The sequence below is a fragment of the Sylvia atricapilla genome, chromosome 1 (assembly GCF_009819655.1).
Source record: "Sylvia atricapilla isolate bSylAtr1 chromosome 1, bSylAtr1.pri, whole genome shotgun sequence".
Lineage (NCBI taxonomy): Eukaryota > Metazoa > Chordata > Aves > Passeriformes > Sylviidae > Sylvia > Sylvia atricapilla.
Window position 1 is genome coordinate 8,665,111 of NC_089140.1, and position 24,585 is coordinate 8,689,695.

Here is a 24,585-nt window from a genome sequence, read left to right on the forward strand (position 1 = left end):
CACTTTAATTCACTGTGAAAATACTGAGTCTCCCCGTTGTCATTGGAGATGACTGTGTGGGAAGCTAATGCGTGTTTCCATTAGTATCTTTGAATTTTAATTGGGTAAAAAACAAAACAAAACAAAAAAAACCCTGAATTTTTATTAATGCACACTAAAAGCAAGTTTGATTCTTGGAAACATTTAAAGTTTGGCAGTGCAGTCAGGAAATGAGCAAAAATACTGCGATATGTGATATTAAAATCACAGTGAAGTTTGCATTTTGGCGTATTGACTTAATATGAAGAGAGTGTATACAGAAACTGTATGTAGATTATGCAGCTTTTCCTCTGATTCATCTTCTGTCTATCTTCAGACATTTCTGTTCGTTAGGCCACGTAAACTGGCATTACATGAGTCAAAATGCCATAAATACTCCCAGCTTAAGTAGGAGTTGGCAGAGCATGCCCTGGCCCTCAGCTGTACACTTCAGGTACTTTGCAACTTTTGATCCTGAACTTGCTCATAGTGTTCCTTGCTGAACGTGTTGCCTCCTACAGAAGTAAACAACTGTCATAACATCTTCTTTTTCACATAGCAATTCATGAAGATGTATCAGGATTGTGTCTATTTCAATTATATGGGACAAATTTATTAATGTTATGCAGGCATAAATTTCCAAGGGCATGTAAAGGGCTGGAAACTGAAATTGATGTGTAACCTTCACTCTGTGCAGTAGAGGTTGTGGTTCATGATGAGATTGATGCTGACTGGTGCACAGATTCCTTGATTTTACATTGGTTCACTGAAGTGCTTGTGCTGCATCAGTGCAAATCAGTTACACGCAGCTTTGGGCATCATGGTTACATAGACATCCTAGAGTGTCCTTGAAATAGCTGCTTGTTTTCAGAAGCTGTGTACAGTACTAACGAAAACGTTTATTTAAACAGTACTAAAAAATACTTCTAAATGAGGTTTACCTGAACTTCTCTGAAAACGTACTACAACAGAGATTGCTGTGGGAAGTGTTTATGTGGGTTCCATGTGATGCCTTAAGATTTTAGCTTTTGTATTTTTCAAATCCTGTGCTGCATTAGTGCATAGCTCTGAACTCCATATAAAGTGTAGTTAACTGTCTTCACATTTTAGTTAGACAAAACAATCCCTCTGGGCCTGTTATCCAAGGACACCCTACAGCCTCAGGCCTGGAAAAGTATAAACAAAAGTGATTTGTGGGGGCAGCAAACTGGGGGAATACCATTACCTGAAGCTGTAATTGGAGGATTAATACCTGATATGTAAATAGACCAAACTTACATCTGTCTGAGAAACTTTTGACCGTTGTCCATTTTGGGTGTAGCCCCTTGTGGAGGCTTTGTCTGCCCTTAAAGTACCCGAAAGCCCTTCATTAAATATATCTGCTTTTATCTTTGTCTGGTCTCTGTTTTTAGGTAAGCCTGAATTAGGCATCAAGTGAGTTTCTCATTATTTCACATCAGAGGCTTCTCAGGATCATCTTTCTCTTACATATTGGCTTCATTTTTACAGAAAGTTGAATTTCCTTCCAGCTTTTGGTACATAAACAAAAAACGCTCATTTTTTTGACAAATGCCCTTGCCCTCCCAAATGGTGTATAACTTCAGAAAGATCCAACGCTATACCTCATCTAGCTTTTGGTAGCTAGATGCATACTTAGTGCTGTCTGTTGTGATTCCTTTGGTGGAAGAAGGCACAGTTCAGAAACCCTGGGGCCATGCAGGCTGCTTAATGCCAAGAATCAGTCTCTACTCAGTTTGAGAAAGTTTCCCAAATGTGGTTGCACCACTGCAAAACAATGACAAAACCTCCCTGTACAGACACGGGGACACCTGTTTGAGAGCCAGTCAGTGCTAAAGATGCCAGTGGAGCCTGATATGAGTACAACTACACCAGAACAGTGATCAGCAACACTACCAGAAGTGTGGTTTTGCTGATGGAACTGCAGCTGCAAACAGTAAGTGTGTTGGTCACAGCTCATGTGTTGACACCCGTCTTGCACTGCCCTGTGTGTCTGTAGTGTTCCCTTAGGCCTCACAAGGGGCTGACTTCAGTAAGGTCTATCAGTAGAAGCAAAATGACCGAAGTAAAATTGGAGACTTGCATAATTTGGGCAGTTAGGTACTGAATCTAGTGTGCCTTCTCATCACTGGCTTGTATGGCATTTTTGAATTAAAGAAAAAGAGAGCTTCAGGTCTGTTTTTGTGCTGTTTGCATCTTACATTCATGTGTATTATGGTCTGAATTGTGTATGCTCTTGAGAGGTACTTCTGTCCACCCATATCAGGCATCACTTGTTTTTGTTCTAGTCATGGGCTGCAAATTAATGTTCTCGAAATTACTACCTTAGTGACTAATCCTTTCAGAATATTATTGCAGCATTATAGTAATGCTTTGTACAAAAGTGTAAAAATGTCGGTGATACTGGCAGTGCTTGCACTTTTCCTTCCATACCTGCTTTCAGGAATCTGCTGATTCATCTGGACTGTTTGCCCTGTTGTACGTGTTTGAGGGTGAAGATACAGGATTTTATTGACAGTGTGATAAGCTAAATTTAGAGGGGTATATTTATTTATTTTTGTTTTGGGCGTGGTTGATCATCACCTTTAAAACATGGTTATTTGCTTTACGAGGCTCTTCAAAAGAAATGTTCAGATTTAGTTCAGTTGTAACTGGCAAACCATATTTTTGTGCTTCTTAAGTAAAGTAGCCTCCAAAAATGAGCGCTGTTATTGGAGTTCAATACGCGAACATCTTGAATTACTCATGGATGTTTTGTACAGGACAGTAATTGTTGTCTGGAGGACTGTGGCTGCAGAGAGTCTGTGGTGTGTTAGGCAGGAAATGCAGAGCTGTGCATGAAGAGTTGGCTTGGGGTGCACCTCAGCTTGGCCTCACCCAACCCAGCAGCGTGGAGGACTGGAGCAGATGGTCCCTTCACCTGGCTGCTCCCATCCCCTGTGCCCTGTGCCGTGAACATATTTCTGCTAGGTGGAGTGTCACGGGGCCTTCTGGGGACAGCTGGCAGCTTTCACTGATCTTAGCACGAGGCTGGCCACAGCCCAAAATGGGTGTAACCACGTCAGCCTGGTTTGGGACGCTCAGGCCGAGCGTTACTTCATTAATTTCAGTAGTATTAAGAAAAATCTGAGGTAGCAATGCTTTAGTACACCCATGCAGGGGATCCCCAGGCCAGTGCTGAGATGTACACGGGGCTCTGTGGCTCCACATTGTTTGATTTGTTGTGAACTGTATGAATGACACCTTGGAAGTCTAGCAGGAAAAATGGGTAGAAGAATATTAAGTCAAATGTGCAATATCAGTTGAGCTATCTGAAGCATGATTTTACAAATCCCAAGACTGTTTAAAATAGAGTTTTTTGACGTTGTAATGCATTATGAGATGATCTTTTAAAAAACCCTCCTTTTTCAGAATTTGTAATACAGATGAGTTAGCATGGTCATGAAAGTGAAAGTGAAAACAACTTCATTTAATTTGGGTTTCTTTTTAATATTTTGGCTTTTTTTTTGTGGAAGACAGAAATTTATTAATAAGCAAATATTGATGACTCCATCTATGTTTTAAAAAGTCTGAGTAATTTATTTTAATGTGGACATTTTTTTACTAATCAGATATCTTCAATTTACAAAGTTAATTTGTATTTTCATTTCGTAGTTACTGATTGGCTTTCTTAAATTAGTAGCGTGACATTAAACGTTAGATTCTTGTTTATATTTCCCCCTGCTTTCAGCTGAAATGCAGAGGTAGAACTCCAGAAGCACCTTGTTTGCTCTTTGTTGTGTGTATTCTACACATGAAATAACTTCTTGTGGAATTAAAGTTAGAATTTTACAAACAGTAGGCTGTAAAATTGCCAGTGTATGGAGACATCTGCCCATGTTGGGATTGGTTGTTGTGATAGGATTCTGTAGGATATAAGCATTGATGGGACAGTTAAAAACCAGTTTTGTTTTTTCTCTTACTGATTGAGTGAGGACAATGGTTAGCAATTTTAGGAAGGAATATTTTTTATTTTTTTATAACTTATTTGACCCTATATCATGCCACAGTGGAAGTGAAATGATGGTAAGGATTTATAGTGTGGGAATTCTGGATTATTGCTGCCAGATGGACACAAAGAACCACACTTATGCCATCAAGTTGTGTGAGCAAAAAGGGACGTTTATTTTGGGATTAGGGTTTAAATAGGTTTTGGAGTTTGATCAGGAATTGGAGGAGGAGGTTGACACCTTTTTGACCCCATTGGTCAACCCAGAAGTCCATCAATTTGTCCTTCACCCAGGAAGGAATGCACAGTTTACGAAACATCACTCTTTGTTTATGTTACAGTGCTGAGAAACTCCAGTGCAGAAATGTAAACCATCAGAAGGCTGAAAAAATCAGGGCAACACAAACTGAGTGTTTAGTTTTGACTGGTGGGAAGGAATTGCGATGCTTTGCCCCATCAGGCACGTGGCGTAGCTGTGCCTGCAGGTACATTCCTTACCCTCAGTCAGCTGTGTTTTATCCAGGATCTTGCAGTGTCACGGCCTAAGTCTTGAAATACTCTTGGGATGTCAGATCTATAACATGGACTTCCATGAAGACCATCATGTTGGACAATAATGACTGCCTGTCAGTTTAATGCAGCCTTGCATTAAAGGCATTTGTTTTCTCTGTAACACTTGATATTCTCCTCATTTGAAAGCGTGCTACAAAAGATGGAGTTGTAGTTTGCTGACAGCAGTGATTATGCTGGTTTTTTTCAGTTATGTGCTTTTTTTTTAGATTCAAACCAAAAAATTTCTGCATTTATAAATACATTTCCTCTGCTTGTTCTTGAGAAAATGATGAGTCATAGAATGGTTGGGGTTGGAAGGGACCTTAAATGTTACCCAGTTCCAACCCCTCTGTCATGGGCAGGGACACCTTCCATGAAATTGCTCACCTACAGCTCTGTGTACAATATATACCTTAAAAATCGTAATAGGGACAAACTGAGCATAAACGTAAAAGCAACTTTCTTGCATTTCAGTTGTCCTCTGGAGGCTCCAATCACATTCTAAATCCACCATGTGTGGTTTTATGGGTACCAGGACAGAAGAGGTTCCAGATCCTCCCAGCATCCCACAGTCAATTTCAGCTAAAGTGCTGAGGCGTTTTCTGACAAACATTGTGACAATGTGACAATTTCTGTGACATTGACTTCAGTGAGGCCCGGCTTTGTCAGGCCAAATGCCTCCTCCTGGGCATAGTTCAAACTCTGTTCTTCTGCAAGATTGTCTGCTCTACATATAATCATATCTCTAATTATTTATATCTTTATTAAGAAGAATCACAAACTGGTTAAAAGTAGAATATTTCAAGCTGCTGAACATATTCAGACATGTAATTTCAATTGTTGAGATTCAGTTGTTCAATGGAATATAAATCGTTGAGATTCAGTTCAAGACATTGTAAGCCTTTTAAAATATAAATTTCTTTTACTGTTCAGATTAAAAAAAAACCCAATTGGAGTTGATCTTGTCTAAAATAATGCCGGGAAATAGAAATATTTTTGGGAAGGTGGGGGATATCTCCCAGTGGCCACATTTGTTCTGTAAAAATTAATGTTAAAATTCTCCATTTATTTGCTGGAGTTACTGAATACCTGTGTTGAAAGGAATTGTATTCTATAAATTGCTTAGGTCACTTCATTTGTTTTGGTAGTTGTTACTGATTTTTATGTGGTTCAAGTTAAATTCAGCTGTTAAATCGTGTTCCTCATTTTAAGGAAAGCAAAAAAGATTCAAGTTCCTGGATTTTGTAGATGAAAACTTATATACAAGTTTTTATAATTGTCCACAAAAATTAGAAAGATCAAGTGTTTGTTTTTTAAAGAAAATTTCATAAAAAGTCATGCCTTGTACTTTGCATGACCTTCTGTAATGTGAAATGCAAAGCATTCTCAACTACTAACCAAAATAAATCCTCTTCATTTATAAAGAAGCACCAAACATTTATTAATAGTATTAATTTTTTGGCATCAGTATGTTATTATTAATTTTTTTAAAAATCAATGTTTAGCTAGTACCTGAAAATAATTACTCAGTTTCATCTTTGTATGTGGGCATATTAAGGTTTAAAATTTATTTGCTCTAAGATAGTTTGATTAACATAGCTGTCCAGCAGTGTAAAACTTCAGATTCTAAGAGTCAACAAATATTAGAAGTGTTAAAAAGAATTTAATTATGTATACATTTGGTTTTTCTGAATCTAGATTTTGAGCCAAGAGGGCTGAAAGTTTATTTCTTTCGAGACAAAATATTCAAATGCAGAAGGAAAAGAATAATAGTTTCTATGTTTGTGTACCTTATTCAGTCTTAATCTAGGATGTGTGAAAGCTAAGATTTCTGCAAACATATTTTTGCAACCAAAAAATGTACTCCAGTGAAACAAGGACAAGAAAACAACTTGAATTCAATTTTTTTTTTTCGTTATGGATTGAACTGCAGTTTTTGAAGCACTGATGTCATCGTTCCACTGTCAGATGGGGCTGTAATCAACTGCTGCCTTACAGCTGGACACACACGGAGGTCTCTGTTGTCCCCATGTACAAATTAACATTTCAAGCGTTACTCAACATCTCTTTGGTGGCAGTCACAAGTTTTCCTTTCTGTGTCCTGTCCTCCATCTGCTTCTCTGTTTTCACCTTTCCTTCCTCCTTCTGTCTTACCCTCGGAGTCATGGTCTGTAATGTCGCACTGTGTTTTGCTGTCACATTATGCTTTCTCTGCTTTCTTGTGTCTTTGTGCTGTGCCTCACAGAAAACTTATCAATTTGAGTTTTTCATGGTGGCTTTCATGGTTTCACATCCTGGAGCACTAGGTTGGTTGTCTTTTGTCTGATGGGAGAAAGCATCAGGCAGGAAAGGGTCCGCCAGATGTCTCCTGTGTTGCTTGAAAACTCACGGATGTTGTGTTCCGCATTCTGCACTTGGGAGAGCAAGCCCCGAAAGAAGACGACCACATCATAGAAAGTCAGGACTGAGATTCAGGGAATGGCTTTTCATCCATCTGAATAAGGGGTGACAGCGTCAGGACAAGATCATACTTTGTTCCCCTTACCTTGAAAGGAAGACTCAACACCTGACCTGTGCCCGTCTGGCAGGTGCAGAAGGACGGTGGCACGATCAGCACAGGATCAAGGCAAGGTGGGGAGTGGGCCAGGTGTGATCTCTGGGGGTTCCTGTCGGGCCATCTCCTGCTCGGAGGAGCTCTGGCTGGCGGCAGCAGGAGAGGAGCTGGAACTGCGGCTGTCGCTGGCAGCAGTCAGGAGATTTTGGGTGGGAGTTGTCAAAGGTGTGTCACTTGAGTAACAATGTTGTCATTCACAGCCAGCTACACAGCAAACAGCTGCTGAGTTTGGCTCCTTTTCACAGTGCTGGTTGTCAAGGGCCAGTTCAGGGAGGATTTCAGAGGTGACAGCGATGACCTCTCTTTAAGAAATGATTTTGATAGAATGCCCTTTATATTGGAAGAAGATTATTTAATGGTTCTTTTTATCTCTTTCCTACTGGTTTGTTTTCTTTTGCACGTGCACGGTTACTTTTTAATTTCTAAAGAGACAATGTATTCCGGCTTGGTTTACTAACCCTTTAAGGGGATATATTTTTCTTTAATTTAATTTAAATGTGTTCTTCAGTAATAGTTAAGATCTGTGTGTATCTTGTGAATATGAGTAACAGTATTATTTTATGCATAATAATTCGTGAAAGGTGGGATGTACTTGCCTGAATATTTGACTGTCTTAGGACAGCTCTTCTATTTTATTTAATTTATGCTTTACCAAGTTGGCGGTTTTTTACAAGTACTCAAAGCAATTATGTGACTGACTAAAAATTTAACTTTTGTTAGTTTAAGAGTGAATTGGATTAAAGACTCAGTGAAAGGCTGGTGATACACTAAGGATGCACTGCCTTCCCTCTTCAAATGACTTAAAATTGTTTGTTCCTGATTAACCCTCTGACCACTTATTTTCCTTTATCTACTAATAATTAGTATTTTTTGTCTTTGTGCCTGTTTTTTCATACCATTCTCTTCTCTATTCACACATAGCAATTTGTTTTCCCTTTCCTGTATGTTGTTCTGCTTTTTATTTCAGTTGTCTCTGAAGTGCAAGGGCAAATTACAAAACGTTGTTTCTAAGCAGAAATGCACTTTACATGGTGCTGTCTGCAGAACGATCACTTCTAAACTGGGACATTTCACCAGCTTCTTTAATGCATCGGGAATCAGCTGTTGCAAAAGTCCTGACACTTTAAACCATTCGTTGATTATTAATTTACTACCTTATTTTGTCTTTGTGTGTGCCTTTCTGTACTGCTTGAGTGGAGATACATCATCCTTATGGATTTCCTTATTTTGCTTTTACTGTGCTTTCACATTTGCTTTTACTGTGTTTAACACATGGAGCAAACCCTGTCTTTAGAGGGCTGTAGTTAGTGGTGTCTTTGGCCATAAATACTGTGTTCAGAGGAAAGATGGTTAACCTTCCTGTGGGATTTTTTTTTCTTTTTCACTCTCTTGGTGGTCTGTGTTAGATAGAGTATTTACTATCCTAAAGGAAATAAGAGAATCATGACTTTGCTTGCTCTGTATCATCAAAAAAGAAAGGCAGAAGAGTTTTGCTCTCATTTTTTGTATCTGCTGATAGACTTTGAGAGTATTCCAGCACCGTTGTTTTAGCTGAAGTTAAATATTTTATAAACATTTGTTTGCCAGCTTCAAATTGATTTTTCTGTATTAAAATACAGTACATTTTCAGCTTGAGAGTTTTTTAATTTCTTAACTTTTCTAGGCTAATAGAGGCATACAGAGAAAAATGAAGTTGTCATATGTGTCGTAGCGTCAAAAAAATTGAAAATAGTTTCCTAAAATCTGCTGTGTGTCTTAGACTGGGTTTGGGAAGGTGCCAGGGTGCTTTCATCTCCCGTTGCCTGCAGTGGAAGCTGAATACTGTGCATTTGAATTGAATTATTTTGTATATTTCCTTGGAAATTATCCATAACCATCCAGTAAGACACCTGCAAATAAAGCTTTGTTTATATGTTGAAATCTATGAGTACTCATATATGATTGTGGTTTAAAAGCTAATGCATGTTTTTTCTGTTTTAATACTGGGTTTTGAGGCCTCATGGATACTTTAGTATTCTTGTGTTTTTTGCTGTTGGTGAAATCATTGTGCTGAAAGTTTGGATGCATTGCCTTAATTTGGGTGAAGAGTTCAGAATTTTAAAAGAAAAAATTCCTGCCATTTATGCTGCAGCTCTCTTGGTATCTTTTCTGGACGAGCTTTGTGAAAGAGGATAAGTAAATATAAGAATTTCATGGTTTTTTGTAAGTTAGACAAAAGCATGGAGCTTTGAAACACGATGTGATTGCTTTGAACGTGCCACAGCTTGCTGTGAGCACCTGGGCCAGGGATTTCTGTACCCTCCAGGCAAGGAAAACACTCAGACTTCTGGTTTGACCTGGTGGGACTGCGACCTTATTGTGCTCCAGCTCTGCCGTTTGTAAGTGGGTGATGTTTGCCAGGGTGATTGGGATGCTGAGAACACAAACATAGGCAGGGATCAGTGGCGTTTGCTGCTCTTTGCTGGTCCCTTTTCATAGGGCCGTAGCTTACCTCCATCACTGGTCTGTTGGGAGGGCGGCATGCCCGTGTATTTGTGAGTTCAGAGAATGATTAACACCTACTTGCTCTGTGTTTTACGTGTGATGCATTTTGAGTAATCCCTGAAGTGAAGTCTGCAGTGAATATTCTGATCAGGGTTGAAGCAGGTTTGAATGAAAATGCAGTAGCATCTTTCTTTGTGTCTTGTAGGAAGAAAAGGCTTCTCTCCTTCATCGTACTCAGGAAGAAAGGAGAAAACGAGAGGTAAAGTAGCCTGTAAGCGTTTGCCTGCCCACTGGATTTTTCTTTGATGTTCCATTTACAGTGCAAAGTACTTCAGCTGTGGTGGTACTTAGTTCAGCATGTTTTCTTTCAGTTTGCAAGTTCTGTATAGTCTTAAAATATGCTTTAATTGGCAAAACAATTCGAGTGCTTTAAGATGTTTCTTAGAAGTGCGTTTCATCTCAAAAGAAGATAAGCATGCACTGGGTGGGAAGGGAATTTTTCCTTTTATTTTGGTGTTTATTTGATCTAGTCTTTGTTGAGGAAAGATAGGGATTTGGCTAGTAAATTGCAAATTTTACTTGTCCGTATTCTACTGTGGGTTGATCTCAGCAAACTTTCTTGTGCTCCTGGTTCTGCTATGGTTTCTTGGCTGACCTTTAGTACTTCACTTCCCCGGTGTGTGCCTCAGCTCTGTGAAGGTAAAATCAGACCAGTGGTTCTTGAATGCTTTGAAAAGTGCTCAAGTGCTTTGAAATCACCTGATAATTAAGGAGCAGTGAGAAACTGATGTGTGGGGCTTTAGCAGCCTTAATATTGGTTTGTCATGGAAGCTTACTGCTCTGGAAAATTCAGTCTGGAATAATGCAAAGGAGAAATAGGCGTTGAAATAAAGAATCCAAAATTTAGTAGTATGGAATTTGAGTCAATATGTTAATTTTGAAATTTTTCCCCCAATCCTCCCAGATAAGTCGAAAAATTTTTGATATTAAATACTGATTAAAAAATATAATTATGCAGGTTTCATGCTCACGAAGAAAACAGCTCTTTGGCCCTTAAAGGTGTGTTTGACCCATGCTAGATTAAGCACAAGTTCTGCAGTGGCTCCTCAGTTTCTGTGGACAGTTAATGCTTTTTTTTCTCTCCAGCCATGGGTGTGTAGTTATGGACTAAGTTCAAGTACGAAAGTACCAGGATTTCGCCTGTTAGTTCAGAATTCTGTGTTATGAATCAGCTTTATGATCAATGAGTCCTTAGCAATGCCTGTAAAAATTCTTCTTTGTGGTCCATAAACCCATTCAGTTGCTTGGCTCTGTCCTTTGCAACAGGATACATTCATCCTGGTGGAGGTACACATGTGCACACAGTGATTTGCTGTGGCATGGAGCATATTTTCACAAAATGAATGACTCCTCTGGGAATAAAATCAGCTATGGCTTTTTAAAACTGCCTGTAGCAGAATCTTAGCAGTGACCTCAGACTTAAAACCTTTGCAATTAGGAGTCTCTAATTGACAATTATGTGTTCTGAGATAAAACCAGTACCTAGAGAGAAGTTATCTGGGCTTTAGTTGAGCCTTATGTTATGGCTATGGAGAGACACAGCCTTTCTGAAACTCTCTCGTGATTGCGTTTTCACTGTCAATACTTCAGAGAGAGAAATACCCTTTGGCCTATCAAAATTTTAATTTTGGTCCATGATTTAGAGGCAGTTAGAGTCTTCAAGAATCTGCTTATTCAGATAAGTTGCTTTAAGAACCAGGGTTTCCCAAGAAAAATAAAATACGCCTTGAATTGCAGTTTTGTCTGGTGTTCTCTCTGGTCAGTTCAGGTCGTGCTTTTAAGTTGGATGTGTCTTGATAGGACAATAAATTGGAAATCAAGGTTTTGCAACTTGAAAGTTTATGTGAACTTTCCAAAATTATTTTAATGACATTTATGAAAACAGTTTGGTATTTTCTTTTGCCTGGTGACCCTCAGAATTATAGATTGAATATAGTGTAAGGATTGATTAGGTTAAAATTTCTCTTTCTAAAGCAGGCTTCTTGATCCTTGTACTTTTCCTTCAGCCACTGCTTTGTAGCTCTAAGTTCATGAGCAACTCTTTATTTCCCCTCTTTTATTTCCTAAGAAATCATATGGACATTGATAGAAATATAATCATAATAGCCACATCCCACAGATATTTATTGTAATGGGATGTGCTCAGGATGTTGTCAGGGAATCCTCCAAGAGCACTTTCCATAGCATCTCAAGCAAGCTGGCTTTAAGTTCCTCAGAGCCATTGAAAGGGGGGACTTTTGATACTCTTTCTACCTACTGAGGAAGATGTCATAAAAGGATTCACTAGATATGTCTGGTTTGGAAAAGAGACTGAGAGTTTTTATTAATTTCTATATTTTGCTCCTGGGCTGCAGTGAGCTTTAAGCATAGTTTTGCTTGTGACAGGAGTACTGTCTCCAAATAACTGGGTTTTTTTATTGTTTTCCCCACATCTAAACTGTGCCAGCATCATAATGCTTTTGTATTATTTGAATGAAAACAAATAAGTGGGTTGTCAGTGTTTGCTGCTCTATGCAGAAAGAGGAATGATGTCATTGAGTTTGATGTATCCTTCAACATTTTTCAGCATAGTATTAAGACTTTATCTTAACTGTTAATGTCTTGCATTAACAATAAAGTGATGAGAAGTAATAAAATATTTATGTTGATTTCTGCCATATTGCATACTTACTGAGTATTAAAGAGTCTTTTGCAGTATTTAGGGGTAAATTTGCATTTAAAAACATGGAAAGCATTCTCATGTATGTGTATTGGGTGCAAACATAATAATTATTTATTTTACTAATGATTACTGCCTAATTTTCATTAGAAGGCCATATTGAATACAAATATCTTTGATAAAATGGGAGAAATTAGAGTCAGTCCTGTGGTGTTGATTTTGGTTTTCTTGCTTTGTTTTACAGGAAGAAAGGCGGAGGCTGAAAAATGCAATAATAATCCAGTCGTTTGTAAGAGGGTACAGAGACAGAAAACATCAAGTCAGTACCTAGTTATTTAACTAGAAAGATGCTAAATAATTTTACTGAAAACGAGACTTTCTAGTAGTAATTTATTTTATTGAAAAATTGTTTTGAGTATTTGCAAAAACGGAAGTTCTTTTTTCCTTCTTGGCATTTTTATTTCAAACTCAGTATTTTAGTAAACAGATGTATATTCTGCAAAGCATGGATGTGGCTGGACCTGAGTGAGGTCCTGCCATGTTTTTTTAGCTGATAAATTGGATAAAAAGCATCACACACCAGTGGAGGCTTTAATTTTTTTTACAGTATGGTAAAAGTGGTAGTTTGAGTCAAAAAGTTGTTCTGTGTTGCTGTTGGGTAGATTCTTCTAAGAAAGAGTTTTGTTTAAATTCATTATTTGAGTAAACAAGACTAAAGTGTTTGAAGTGATAATGCTTGATAAGCAGCAGATTTATTGAGTTATGGCTTCAACTATGATACCATGTATACATTTGATCTCTTAACAAGTGTGTGTTGTATCTATTTTACTACTTTGCAACCTCTCTGGATGGGAAGCTGAAATTCTGTGTCTTTGTTTTAAATCATAACCATTACTGATCTATTGATGCATGTTTTGTTTTTCAGTACTCTATCCAAAGAAGTGAATTTGATCGCTGTGCTAATTTGGCCCAGTCTGGAGGAACCTTTTCCACTGCTAATGGAGCGAATTTGACTCTCTTAGTTCGCCAGTTACTCTTTTTCTATAGACAGAATGAGGATTCAAAGCGTTTGGTGAGTGCTGTTACATACTTGCACATGGTACTTGCATTTCATGCACTTTTAAAGTAGTCTTTGACTTTTCACTGCACTCTGCTGTTTCTCATTTACTTACAATAACATAAAATTAGATTTTACAAGTGCGTGTGCCCACCCACGTACGTTATATGTGAAATGAAGCCTTGAAAAATCCTATGTGTATTATTCATAGTAAGTTTTTTAAAACAATATACTTCTGTTGGGATTTTAATTTTTAGACAGTATTTCTACTTAGCCCCATAGTCATTCCCAAGGTGTTTGAGTGATACTTTTTTTGTCACTGTTCAATATTGCAGACATATCAATTGCAAAGTCATTGCCAGCTTCTCAAATGTATGAGTAAGTGTGATTCATAGTGGCTGTTAATAATGGCCATTAAAGAATTATGGCTGTTTAAAAACAAAAAATTACCAGATGGGGTAACTCCATTTCAGCTTTGAAAATTTAGTACTAGTGGTTGTGGAGTTTATAATGAGTAACAAGTTTTTTTTTTTCAACTGAATCTGTTTCAATCTGAATTTGTGTTTTGTAAGTCCTCTAGAGGTATTTATGAGCGCATTGAAATATTACTGTCCGTGTTGCCATAGGTGGTAGAATTTGTCATTATAAACTGTAAACTTGTGCACATCTTGTTGCAGGTATGGATGTGTCAAAATTTAATTAAACAGAGTTCTCAGTTTGTTAAGCAATTGGATGGTCCAGACAGACTTACTTGCTTATTCCAAATAAAAAGACTGTTGGGGCTGTGTTGCAGGTAAGTTCATTTTTTTTATGTGCTGCTATGTTAAAAGTGTTAAAAAATTATGTTGGCCACTTGTCTGTTTCTTTTTGTAGCAAGTAAAGTATTAAATGTACATTAATTTAATATAGAGGAGTGTTTATATTAAATATATGTAGGCCGTGGTATGGGATACCACGTTCCCATGTAGAACAATCAAATGCTCTTGAGCTCTGTTGACTGTCAAGTTCAACATGTGCTTAAGGAATGCTCTCTTAGGATAGGCCTGAGTATATCCTTAACTGTTTTTGTATAGTCATATCATTGGCAAATTTGTGAAAAACAGGCTTTCTTGGGAACTGATAGTGTTTAGATGTTATCTGAAGTAGACTAATATATGTTCCAAGACTAGAAGTAGACTAATATAATATTCCAAGGATATGCTTTGGATAGATGTTGTTTCAAAACTAATATAATTTAATGTGGCTTTCCTCACACTTTATTTTGAACTGAAGGCATATTAAGCAGTTAGATTATTGGCTTCAGCATTAAATTTATAATTTGTAGTGGGAGGATCACAGGAAGGTGAATCTGTTAAGGTCACTTGAATATCTAGCGGCTACTGTTATTCTGTTATTAGAAAACAATATGTTTGTTCTTATCAATTATAGAGACTAGTTACACTCTGCAGAGCTTTAAAATACTTGTATTTGAGAAAATTGTTTCACTGAAGTCACTGAAGCTTGTGTTCTTATATAAGTATGTTAACTGTATGTATGACAAACACTGATGCCAGATATTAAAGAAGACTTGAGTGGTGGATTTTAAAGTCCACGTGCAGTGGGACACAGCTGTGGTGTCACTGCATTGGATTGTACATTTTCACTAGGGTGGAAATTGTGTTTTTGTAAATGCAGCTCTTAATATGGATGGGGGGAAAAAGCACAATGTTAGGGTAAGTCAACCCATACACATTTCACACTAAAAAATACTTTTGAATTCTAAACAGGCTCTTAATCATCATAATTTCTGTGGTTACTGGTAGCTGTTACATAAGCAACTTGTTAAAAGGGTGGGAATGGTTGTATTTTTAGTATTTCAGTCTGTAATCAAAGATGTGTTGTGTTAGTTAATGCACATGATGTTCTCTACCACCTGTTCCCAGCCTGTGTTGCTCTGAGGCTTCCATGGCTACATTTGTAATATGGTTAGTGGTACAAGCTGGTAAACATGCATTATTCTTTGCTTCTCTTCCAGTTTATGCAGTAGCCCTCCATATTTTCAAATCACTCCGAGCAAGAATTTAGTAGGATTTAAAGGTAGAATGCCATATTTGTAGATATCCTAAAATCAGGAGTTATTAATATTAAGATGCCATCAAAAAGATGCAGTTAAACTACTGAGAGCACCTGGAGACCAAGTAGATAGAAATAAGTTACTTTAAGGTGAATGTGTGGTGAAATACAAGGAATGTCTTGTTAAATAATTTTAATTTCACTTATAGGCTACTGCAAAATTGCAATGATGACAGTCTGAATGTTGCACTTCCTATGAGAATGCTTGAGGTATTTTCATCTGAGAATACGTATTTGCCTGTTTTACAAGATGTCAGCTATGTGACATCATTAATTGAACAAATTTTGCACTACATGGTTCAAAAAGGTGAGTAGCTATGAACCAGAAGTTCCGGGAAATAATCAAAAATTGAACACCTGAAGCCCATGTTGTTAAATCAAATTTTTGTCTTCACTGCAGACGCGGTGAGTAAAGTGCTGTGTACACTAACCTATACATTAGGTGGATGTTGCTCTTCTAATGAGATCATGGCTTGAGAAATTACTGTTTGATTTCTTTGGAAATTCTGTTTATAAATTGAACATTCTGCTAAGTTATTTATACAGACCTGTACCACAGATTTTGAGAGTAGGTGGATATTGCCTGACAAAAGTTTTATTCCAGTACCTGTTAACACTCTCACATGGACACACACACTGTGGCAGAGGTAAACTTCAGTTGTATAAAAGTTGGTAATTGTGTTGCAGTACTGTTCTCTGTAAATGTTAATATTCATTATTGTTTTAGATTGGCATTGCCTTTTCACCCTGCCAGCGCTCAGACACCTTAGCAGAGATGGTGGCCTGGCTTTTATTTTCTCCTACCATCATCAGCAAAACTGTTTGCTAAACTGCAGTCTGTGACACCTGTGCAAACATTCTGAAAGTTAATGAATTAGGTAGTTAGCACCAAAATCGTGTTTAGTTGCAAAGAAACTTTCTTCTTCTGGCAACGTCCAAAATAAATTATTTTGCCTTTTTGATATGGTGGCTTGAGTTTGCAAAACTTGTGGATTGTGAGGAAAGACAAAAACATTTTGAAATAAATCTTTTGGTTTCAGCCTCTTTGGTATAAAATGCAGAAAGAGCATCTTCCATTGATTAGTTATTGGAGTATTTCTATATAATATTTCAAGTACATTCAGTGGACCTGACTACCTAATCCTGTTACTAAGGACTGTATGTTGAAGTCACTATGAGAAAAATATTACTCTTATTTTATTGTAGCACATTCATTTTACTTACTTTGGCAGAACAAAAACTGTATATTTGTCTCATTGGTTTTTATATAGTAAATATATCTTCCAAAATGCATGTATTTGTTCTTATACTTAAAATATTTTGTCCTTACAACTGATATGTGAAAGTTTGATATTATAGAATCATAAGTTTTTAAGTAAAATTTAGCTTTCTGATTACCTGTAATAAAAAACAAAAAGAAGTGGTTTTGTGCAACTGCAGATGTTCTGTCTCCTAATAATTTTTGATGCTTAACTTGTAAAGAATCTGTTAGCAGTTTTCATTCCTGTATCATTTTAGATATAATTTGCCTTCCATGTGTGTCTGGTCAGCATTGCTAAGTCATTTCCTTTATGGGGACTGTGACAAGTTAGGTGGTCTCTGAGAAGGGTTCTTAGACTGGGCTTTCAATGGTGTGACACTGTTTATGTATTTACAGTTTTCCTGTAATTGTGGAACTTGTGACTTAGTTTCGGAGTTCATTGAGCAGGAAGGAAGTTGGTTTAAGGAGAATGAAATCACCTGGTTCCATTTGTACTTCAGCAAGACAAAAATAAATGACTTGCTCTACATGTCTTTATGGCATGGGTGGTAATGCATTTTATTACTGTCTGAGAGAGTCCTGTTCTGGAAATAGTGATTGTATTCTTCAGCCTGCTGAGGCAAGGTGGTCACAGATTTGGGACATTCTGCCAGCAGGTCTCTTGCCTGTATGATGCTGTCCTGTTTTGGATTAGAGTGGAAAATGGTTCATTTCTGGAAGAGTGGAAGGGCAACAGGACTACAGTCACTTAAGGAGGAAGAGAACATCTTTTTTATGAATCATTATTGAAAAAATCAAATTATTCACTTCATCAGCAAGAGTTGATTGATCTTTGAAAATCAAACTGACTCTATGATTTTATAATGTGGTGTTTCCAAAGAGATTGCTGATATAGCCTCTTAATTATGTGAATGTGACTATTGTAAAATGTCTTCCTAAGTCAAGTTTCATGTAATGAATTAAAAAGTATTTTTCAACTTAATTTGTATTGTTTTATATGGAAAAGAAGAAAAATAATGCTGTGTTTAAAAGTGATTTTTTTTACTTGCAGGCTACTACAAATCGCTTTATTTGTTAATTAACAATAAGCTTCCCTCGAGTATTGAGTATTCTGATGTTTCTCGTGTCCCTATTGCAAAAATACTTCTGGAGAATGTTCTGAAGCCATTGCACTTTACATATAGCTCCTGTCCAGAAGGTGCAAGGTAAATAAAGATAATATTAACCATTTGTGTACTCATTTGCTATAGTCACAGGTTCAGTTTGTTGCTGTCTACTGTCTGGCCATTCTTTCAGTGCAATTTCTTGATGTATTTGTACAGTAATGATTTTTGGTACATCACCGAAACAATTAGTTTCAGGTGTGTTTAAGAAAAAGGCAATAAAATGCTGAATGCTGCAATAAACACCACAGAGAATAGTAGGTATCAGAGTACATAGGAATGAGGGTGTGGAAAATTTAGATGGCAGCAGAGATGCAGCTAAGGGTAGATGAAAAGAATTTTAGAGATCAAAAGAACTTTGTGACAGATGGGCTGAGATTTATGGAGAGAAATTACTAAGGCAGCTTACAAGCAGAAAGAGTCAGGTGTGTAGACAGAGGAGATGTAAATTCAGGTCCTATCACGTGCAGTAGTGTTTTTTTGTTTCAGTAAGATTTTGTGTAAAAGGGGCTTTTTAGATGTATTTTTTTTCTTCAAGATTATAAAAAATGTATTTAACTTCAGAATAGTTTTCTTCCAGTTCATGAAAAGTTTAAAGGATAAAATTGCTTGTAAGATCATCGGGAAGAGGATTTAGTGTAAGAAGTTAATTTTTATGAAATCTGAGAAATTTGATGTACTAGGATGAAATTAATGGGGCACATCTTTGCAGTCCTCTTGATGGATGTGTTCATACATGCAAAATGATCTATTATTCCATTGGTATAATTGTGGGAAATTTTGCCTATATTTTCTAAAGCAACAATTTTTCTTCCTTTCAGGCAGCAGATTTTTGCAGCCTTCACAGAGGAGTTTCTGGCAGCACCTTTTACAGATCAGATATTCCATTTCATCATTCCAGCGCTTGCTGATGTGCAGACCATTTTCCCTTATGAACTCTTTCTGAATGCACTATTATTAGCAGAAAGTGGATGTTCAAGAAGTGATCAAGCCCCATGGCTTTTCTACTTTGTGTTAACAGTTGGAGAAACATATTTGGGTGAGCAAGCTGAGTGGATAATTCATTTTTATTTCATGTTGGAATTGATATGTTATGTATTTCCTCAACGTGGTTCATTGCCAAGTAAAAAGGACAGTGGGTAAGTTGGGTAAGTGTTGGAGAGATCTGTTCTGTTACCTATTTTTACCCTTTTCATTATAAAAATGCACTAATTTGGTTAGATTTGGCATAACTTGTTTATGTGTGTTCCTGTGTGTTCCTGCTGATGGTCTTTTGTTTCAATGTATGTGCTCTAGGATCCCTTTCAGAGGAAGGACTTCTTGTGTATTTGAGGGTACTCCAAACTTTTCTCTCTCAGCTGCCTGTGTCTGCTGCTGGTACAAACTGTCAAGATGCAAACAGTGATTCTGAAGATGAGGATGAGGAGATCAGTAAAATGACGACTACACCGGTAAGCAGTGCAGGATTCCTGTGAGTGGATTTGTACTGCAGCAGCAGCAAAGATAAGCAAAAACATGATCACCCTAAGTCCAGTGTTTTTCTATAGGTATAGAAGGGAGCCTTTTTGCTTCTTAAAGATTGATGACTGTTCACTGCAGGCAAATGGAACTGATTGTTTACATTAAAGCAAACTCACTACTATAATAATAGATGCTAAATGACAGCATGACTGTGAAAGTACAGAGCTTTTACTTAAAAAAAGGCTAAAATTGCCTTTTTACATTTGTATTTTACTGGGATTTTCTTACTCTCTGTATTCTTTAGGTCCATGATGATGCTGATATATCATGAAATATACTGATACTCCAACTTAGTATTTTCATTTTTTTTTCATTTTAAATAACTACAAATTCCACTACAGTCTCTATCCTGTAGAATAGGTCTCTATATATCCACTAACTCAAAAGCCCTCAAAGGGAAACACCTGCTTTCTGTAATAATACATAGAGACATTCTTATAAATAAAACTTTTTCACTACAGTTTAAATTTACAAACAGAATAAATCTCTGCTAACTTTAGCTTCCTGTTACTCATATCAAGGCTTTGACTAACTGAAGTTGGACAGAGATGTAAATTCAACAGTTTCTTATTGGCCTTTATGTATTCTTTCAGAAGACACAGTCATCCAAGGACTTAGTGTGCAAGCTTTCTTTCTAGAATGGGAGAAATTTCACCATATTTAAAGTTCATTAAAAAGAAACTTAGGCAAAGCCATGCTGTCAGGGAATACTTGCAGCATTTTATTTGTGTGTTTTTAGATGCTGTGTGTTACTGTCACACCAAAATCTTTACCAGTGTAGTGTGAATAAAATATTTAATTCTCCAGGCACACACACTGTGTGCAGTGTAAATACTGGCAGATTCTACTTCTGGCTTAGAGATGGGTGATGCTTAAGAGGTGATTAGCTAAAAACAAAGCAGTAATTTCTGTTCACGGGTAACTTCTACTATTAGAAAAAAAAAATCTGCTCTGAGGAGGCTTTATATGAATAATACTGTTTATTGCAATATTTTTGTGTGTTTCTGCTGTAATTTATTGTAAGTATGCTATATTTTCATTCACGCCTGTCTTACAAAAAAACCCCAAAATGTGAGTGAGTGGGGAACCCCTCTTTCTTAAAAATTTATGACTAGTTAACTTGTGTCCTTCAGTGAGCCTGACAGCTTTGCTCAACTGGGGGCAAGAAAAAGATAGGAAATTAGGAAAAGGAAAGTTTGAGGTGGACTCAGTTGCATGCCAAGAGAAAGCATTCATTCCTCTTCACACACTGCTGGTACTACTCAGACATGTACTCACCACCCTGAACTTTGTTGTCATTTGTTAACCCAAGAATTGTGAATGTGAAAATGCTCCCGGTGAAGGGATTTAGAGACAACATGCTTTTCTGGGGTTCATGTGCATTGCTGAGTGATATCAGTGGAGAAGAGATGATAATTCATGTGTTTCATGCCAGTAAATGATTTTGCCTGATTGCGTGCAAGTGTTGCAGAGCATTCTTACAGTAAAGGCAGTATTTCCACTGGCCTCAGTGAAGGAAGGATACCGAAGCACAACACTTACCCGCCTGGGGCTTTAAGTTGGCTCTTGGATCTGATATTTTGAAGACTTGGACATATATATGTGCTTCTGTTTTACTTATTGTACAAGAAAACTTCATTCTCGTTAAATTTGGATGTATTTTTTTATAGAAAAGGAGATATCATTAGAAAGAATTAAAAGTAAACTTTCCTTTGATGTGTTTGTAGGGTGATGGGAGAATATCAGTGCAGTACATAACTGAGGAGTGCCTGAAGAAACTGGACACAAAGCAGCAGACTAACACTCTACTGAACATGGTTTGGAGAGATTCTGCCAGTGAAGAAGTCTTCACCCTGATGGCATCAATCTGCCACACACTAATGGTACAACACCGAATGATGGTGCCAAAAGTCAGGCAAGTAGGAATAATGGTGATCTTGAGCTATAGTGCATCTAAAATTAGCTTTCTTAGATAGACTTGTTTTAAATTCCTTATGGAGTTTTTCTGTGTTTTGTTTTACAGCTAGCTGAAATAATTGGAATTTCAGCATTTAAACAGTAATTCCAGGCAAACCAAAGAGTGGATTCTTTGTTTCTTACTTTCCTTGCTCTTCACTATGCCCTCTCAAGATTCTTGGAAGTATTTTATCTATTTCCTTGCTCAGAGGCAATGTTGAGTGTCATTCTACCTTGACTACCTTGTTTTTAAATCATTAAGTGCTAGGAACTCCCCAGCCTCTCTGGCTAGCTGAGCACAGAAACCAACTTGTTGACACCCTTCTTTAGTATATGCCAAAATCTCTTGCTATAAATTAAAATAATTTCTGACCATTGAAAATCGCTATTGTTGGGGGAGCATTTGGCACCTGAGATGAAAAAAAAAGACATGTTCATTTATGGAGTATTCTTTTACAAAGATTGCAGCCACAGATGTCAGAACAATGGGAGAAGATTTTTTGTCCTTTTTATTATCAGACTGAGACCCTTAAGTATTAACACTGTTCTGGTGCAAGTAGTTTTGAGTACCTATGTAGTTGCTGGTAGTAAAGTAAGTATTTAGGGAATGTTGTAAACATAATTCAAACTGCATTGTAAACAGTGATACCGAAAACTAATTAGGTGCTGTCTTAGCCCAATGGTGTTTATAGCTGTTAGAGGAAGTAAGATGTCAGTGAAACTGTGATTGCTCGATTAGGGTAATTAGTTCTTTGTAGACTAATTGCATTAGAGCAGGATGTGAGACCTGAAGATCATAGCAGCAGTTGAATTAGTGTGCCAGCTTTATTGTTGCAAGTAGTACATTGCCTTGGATAGTAATTACTGAACTTAAATGCATCGCTGCTTTGACTAGAGGCTTGTTGGTGATCTGTGTGGAAAAGGGTGTTTAATGAATAAAGAAGTCACCGAACATTAATTGTATGAGTATAGCATCTGTTTCCTCTGAGAAGCTCTATTGGGTCTTTGCAATTATTTGTGATAACAAGCTATTTACACACTGGATAAATTCAGGAGTTATGGAAGTTCTACTCAGCATCTTCTAGTTGTAAATAATTGACAAATTGTAACTTTCGAATAGCTGAATTTTAGAAATAAGTAGTAGATACTAAGATTTCCGTCAGTGATACCAGTGCAATTACTTTTGTGGTCAAAATGAACTTTATTTACACAGATATTTGGTAAATTTAAGTAGACATTTAATGACTAGTTCTGACTTAGAAGTCAGCTGTAAGTGCTGGATTTGCCAGGGATAATCATTTCAGCAAGTGTCAACCTTTTGTCCTATTCTCAGTGAATTTTAGACTTGGCCTAAGTTACCAAGCAGCTATTCTAAATATAATTTTTGAGTGTTTTTTGCAGGACAGATGATGCTTATTTGTGGCATTTAAAAAGATAATTAAAAGACTTCTTGTCATTGAATTTCACTTTTTAAAATTTGTCTGGTGATTGTTTTTTAGTGCCCAAAAAATTTTATCAAATTTAGTGATAGTCTTTTGAAAAATGCTACACTTGCTTTGTAAATTTTAAATTACTTAATACCCAGAGTGAAGCGTATCCACTTAATAAAACCATGTAGAAATAGTTAAGCAAAAATAATTTATCTGAAATTATTTTTAGTATATTCTAAGAGCTTAGTAGTGCTCTTTTGTTTCGTGTTTGGAATCATACTGGATCATATGGTTTAAGATAGAAGGAGTTGTTAGAGATACTTAGTTTATTTAACAGCATATACATCTGTAATATAAAATAATGATAAAAACACAGACTCTTCAAATCTGAAAAATGGGATGATAAATAGAGTATTAATTGAAAATTATTTTTCAATAACAAGAAAATTGGGCTAAGATCAGTGCAGGCTTTAGAAGGGAACAAATGACAAATATCTCAGTATTGTTTTAATGGTTCTGAGGGGTTTTTTTCCTTCTTGGACAAAGATGAGAATTTCAGAATATAGATTTGTGTCACTCTGTTAATGCTTATTTTTTTTTTCTTGAGGCTTCTCAGTACTTTTATACTTTGGCTGATGATGGTGATACTGTATGGTGTTAGGAACACTGCTGTTGCTGAATCAAGTCAGTATTTTCCTTGGTTTTGCCACAGATACCGAGACAAAAACAAGAGACCCACAAGTATAATGTAGTTTTGAAAGGAGCAAGCCTGTAAAGTTATTTTCTGATGCTCTGGACAGGATGGAGAGATCCAGAAGTGAATAACTGAAAAAACACATTGCTTTGCGTTAGTTATTAGGAATTTTGATGAACTCTGCATAATTCTGGAAATATGCTATCAAAAAAGTCACAGTACAAGAAAAACCTGACTGAACACACTGAAGCGTGTGTTCAGTAACCCAGATGAGAGGTGTAAAATAAAATCCTGATTGTAAAGGAGCCATTGGGAGTTCTGCTTATTTTCAAAAAGGATGGGGCTTTAATATTTTCACTATGAAGTTGATACATATTATTGAATACAGTTATTAAAAAAAAAAGAGAAAACTTGTATCTTGCACAGTAGTTCTCACAAAGCGACTTGCAAGACTTTCTTCATCAAAACTATACTTTAAATAAATACTAAGCTCTATTTCTGTAAAATATTTTGGGGTGTAATTTAATACCTTAGACTTCATCTTTATTACAGCTGAGTATTAAATAGTGATGGAAGCTGTGCTGCTGCTGTGACATCAGTCCCGGGTTTGCTCACCTTGGGTTAACAGCTCCATTGTCACTGTTCATCACCACTGCTTGATGACTGTAACACTGCTCATCTCAGCCTGTGGTTCAGAATTGTTTGGCAAATGCCACTCTGGTGGGATCTGAGCAGTCTTCATGTGTGTGCTGAGATTTACAGGCTTTACATGGGACTCTTGGGATCATTCTTTAGGCTGCGTTCTGACACTGCTGTTTCTCTTAAAGCCAAAACCATTGTATATGCAGTTTTAACCTTCTTGTTTTAAGCTTTGCTTTATGTTCTTGGTCCAGTACAAACAGATGTAGAAGCATAAAGCAGCCTAAAGAGCAGGAGGGTTCTTTTAGCAGTGGCTGTGCTGCTGCTGTCTCATACCTGTGACACCTCCCAGTTGTGCA

The 24,585-nt window shown here is 37.0% G+C and overlaps 1 protein-coding gene across 1 annotated transcript in view; it reads left to right on the forward strand.

Annotated features, from left to right (window-relative positions):
* The window catches only part of UBE3C (ubiquitin protein ligase E3C), a 72,255-nt gene that overhangs the window by 1,076 nt on the left and 46,594 nt on the right, over positions 1-24,585 (forward strand). The window contains exons 2-10 of the mRNA XM_066314472.1: positions 9,880-9,933; positions 12,638-12,712; positions 13,319-13,465; positions 14,128-14,243; positions 15,712-15,869; positions 17,875-18,028; positions 18,808-19,025; positions 19,283-19,437; positions 21,235-21,422. Of these exons, the coding sequence (XP_066170569.1) occupies positions 9,880-9,933; positions 12,638-12,712; positions 13,319-13,465; positions 14,128-14,243; positions 15,712-15,869; positions 17,875-18,028; positions 18,808-19,025; positions 19,283-19,437; positions 21,235-21,422 (1,265 nt within the window). The remainder of the gene's footprint in view (positions 1-9,879; positions 9,934-12,637; positions 12,713-13,318; positions 13,466-14,127; positions 14,244-15,711; positions 15,870-17,874; positions 18,029-18,807; positions 19,026-19,282; positions 19,438-21,234; positions 21,423-24,585) is intronic.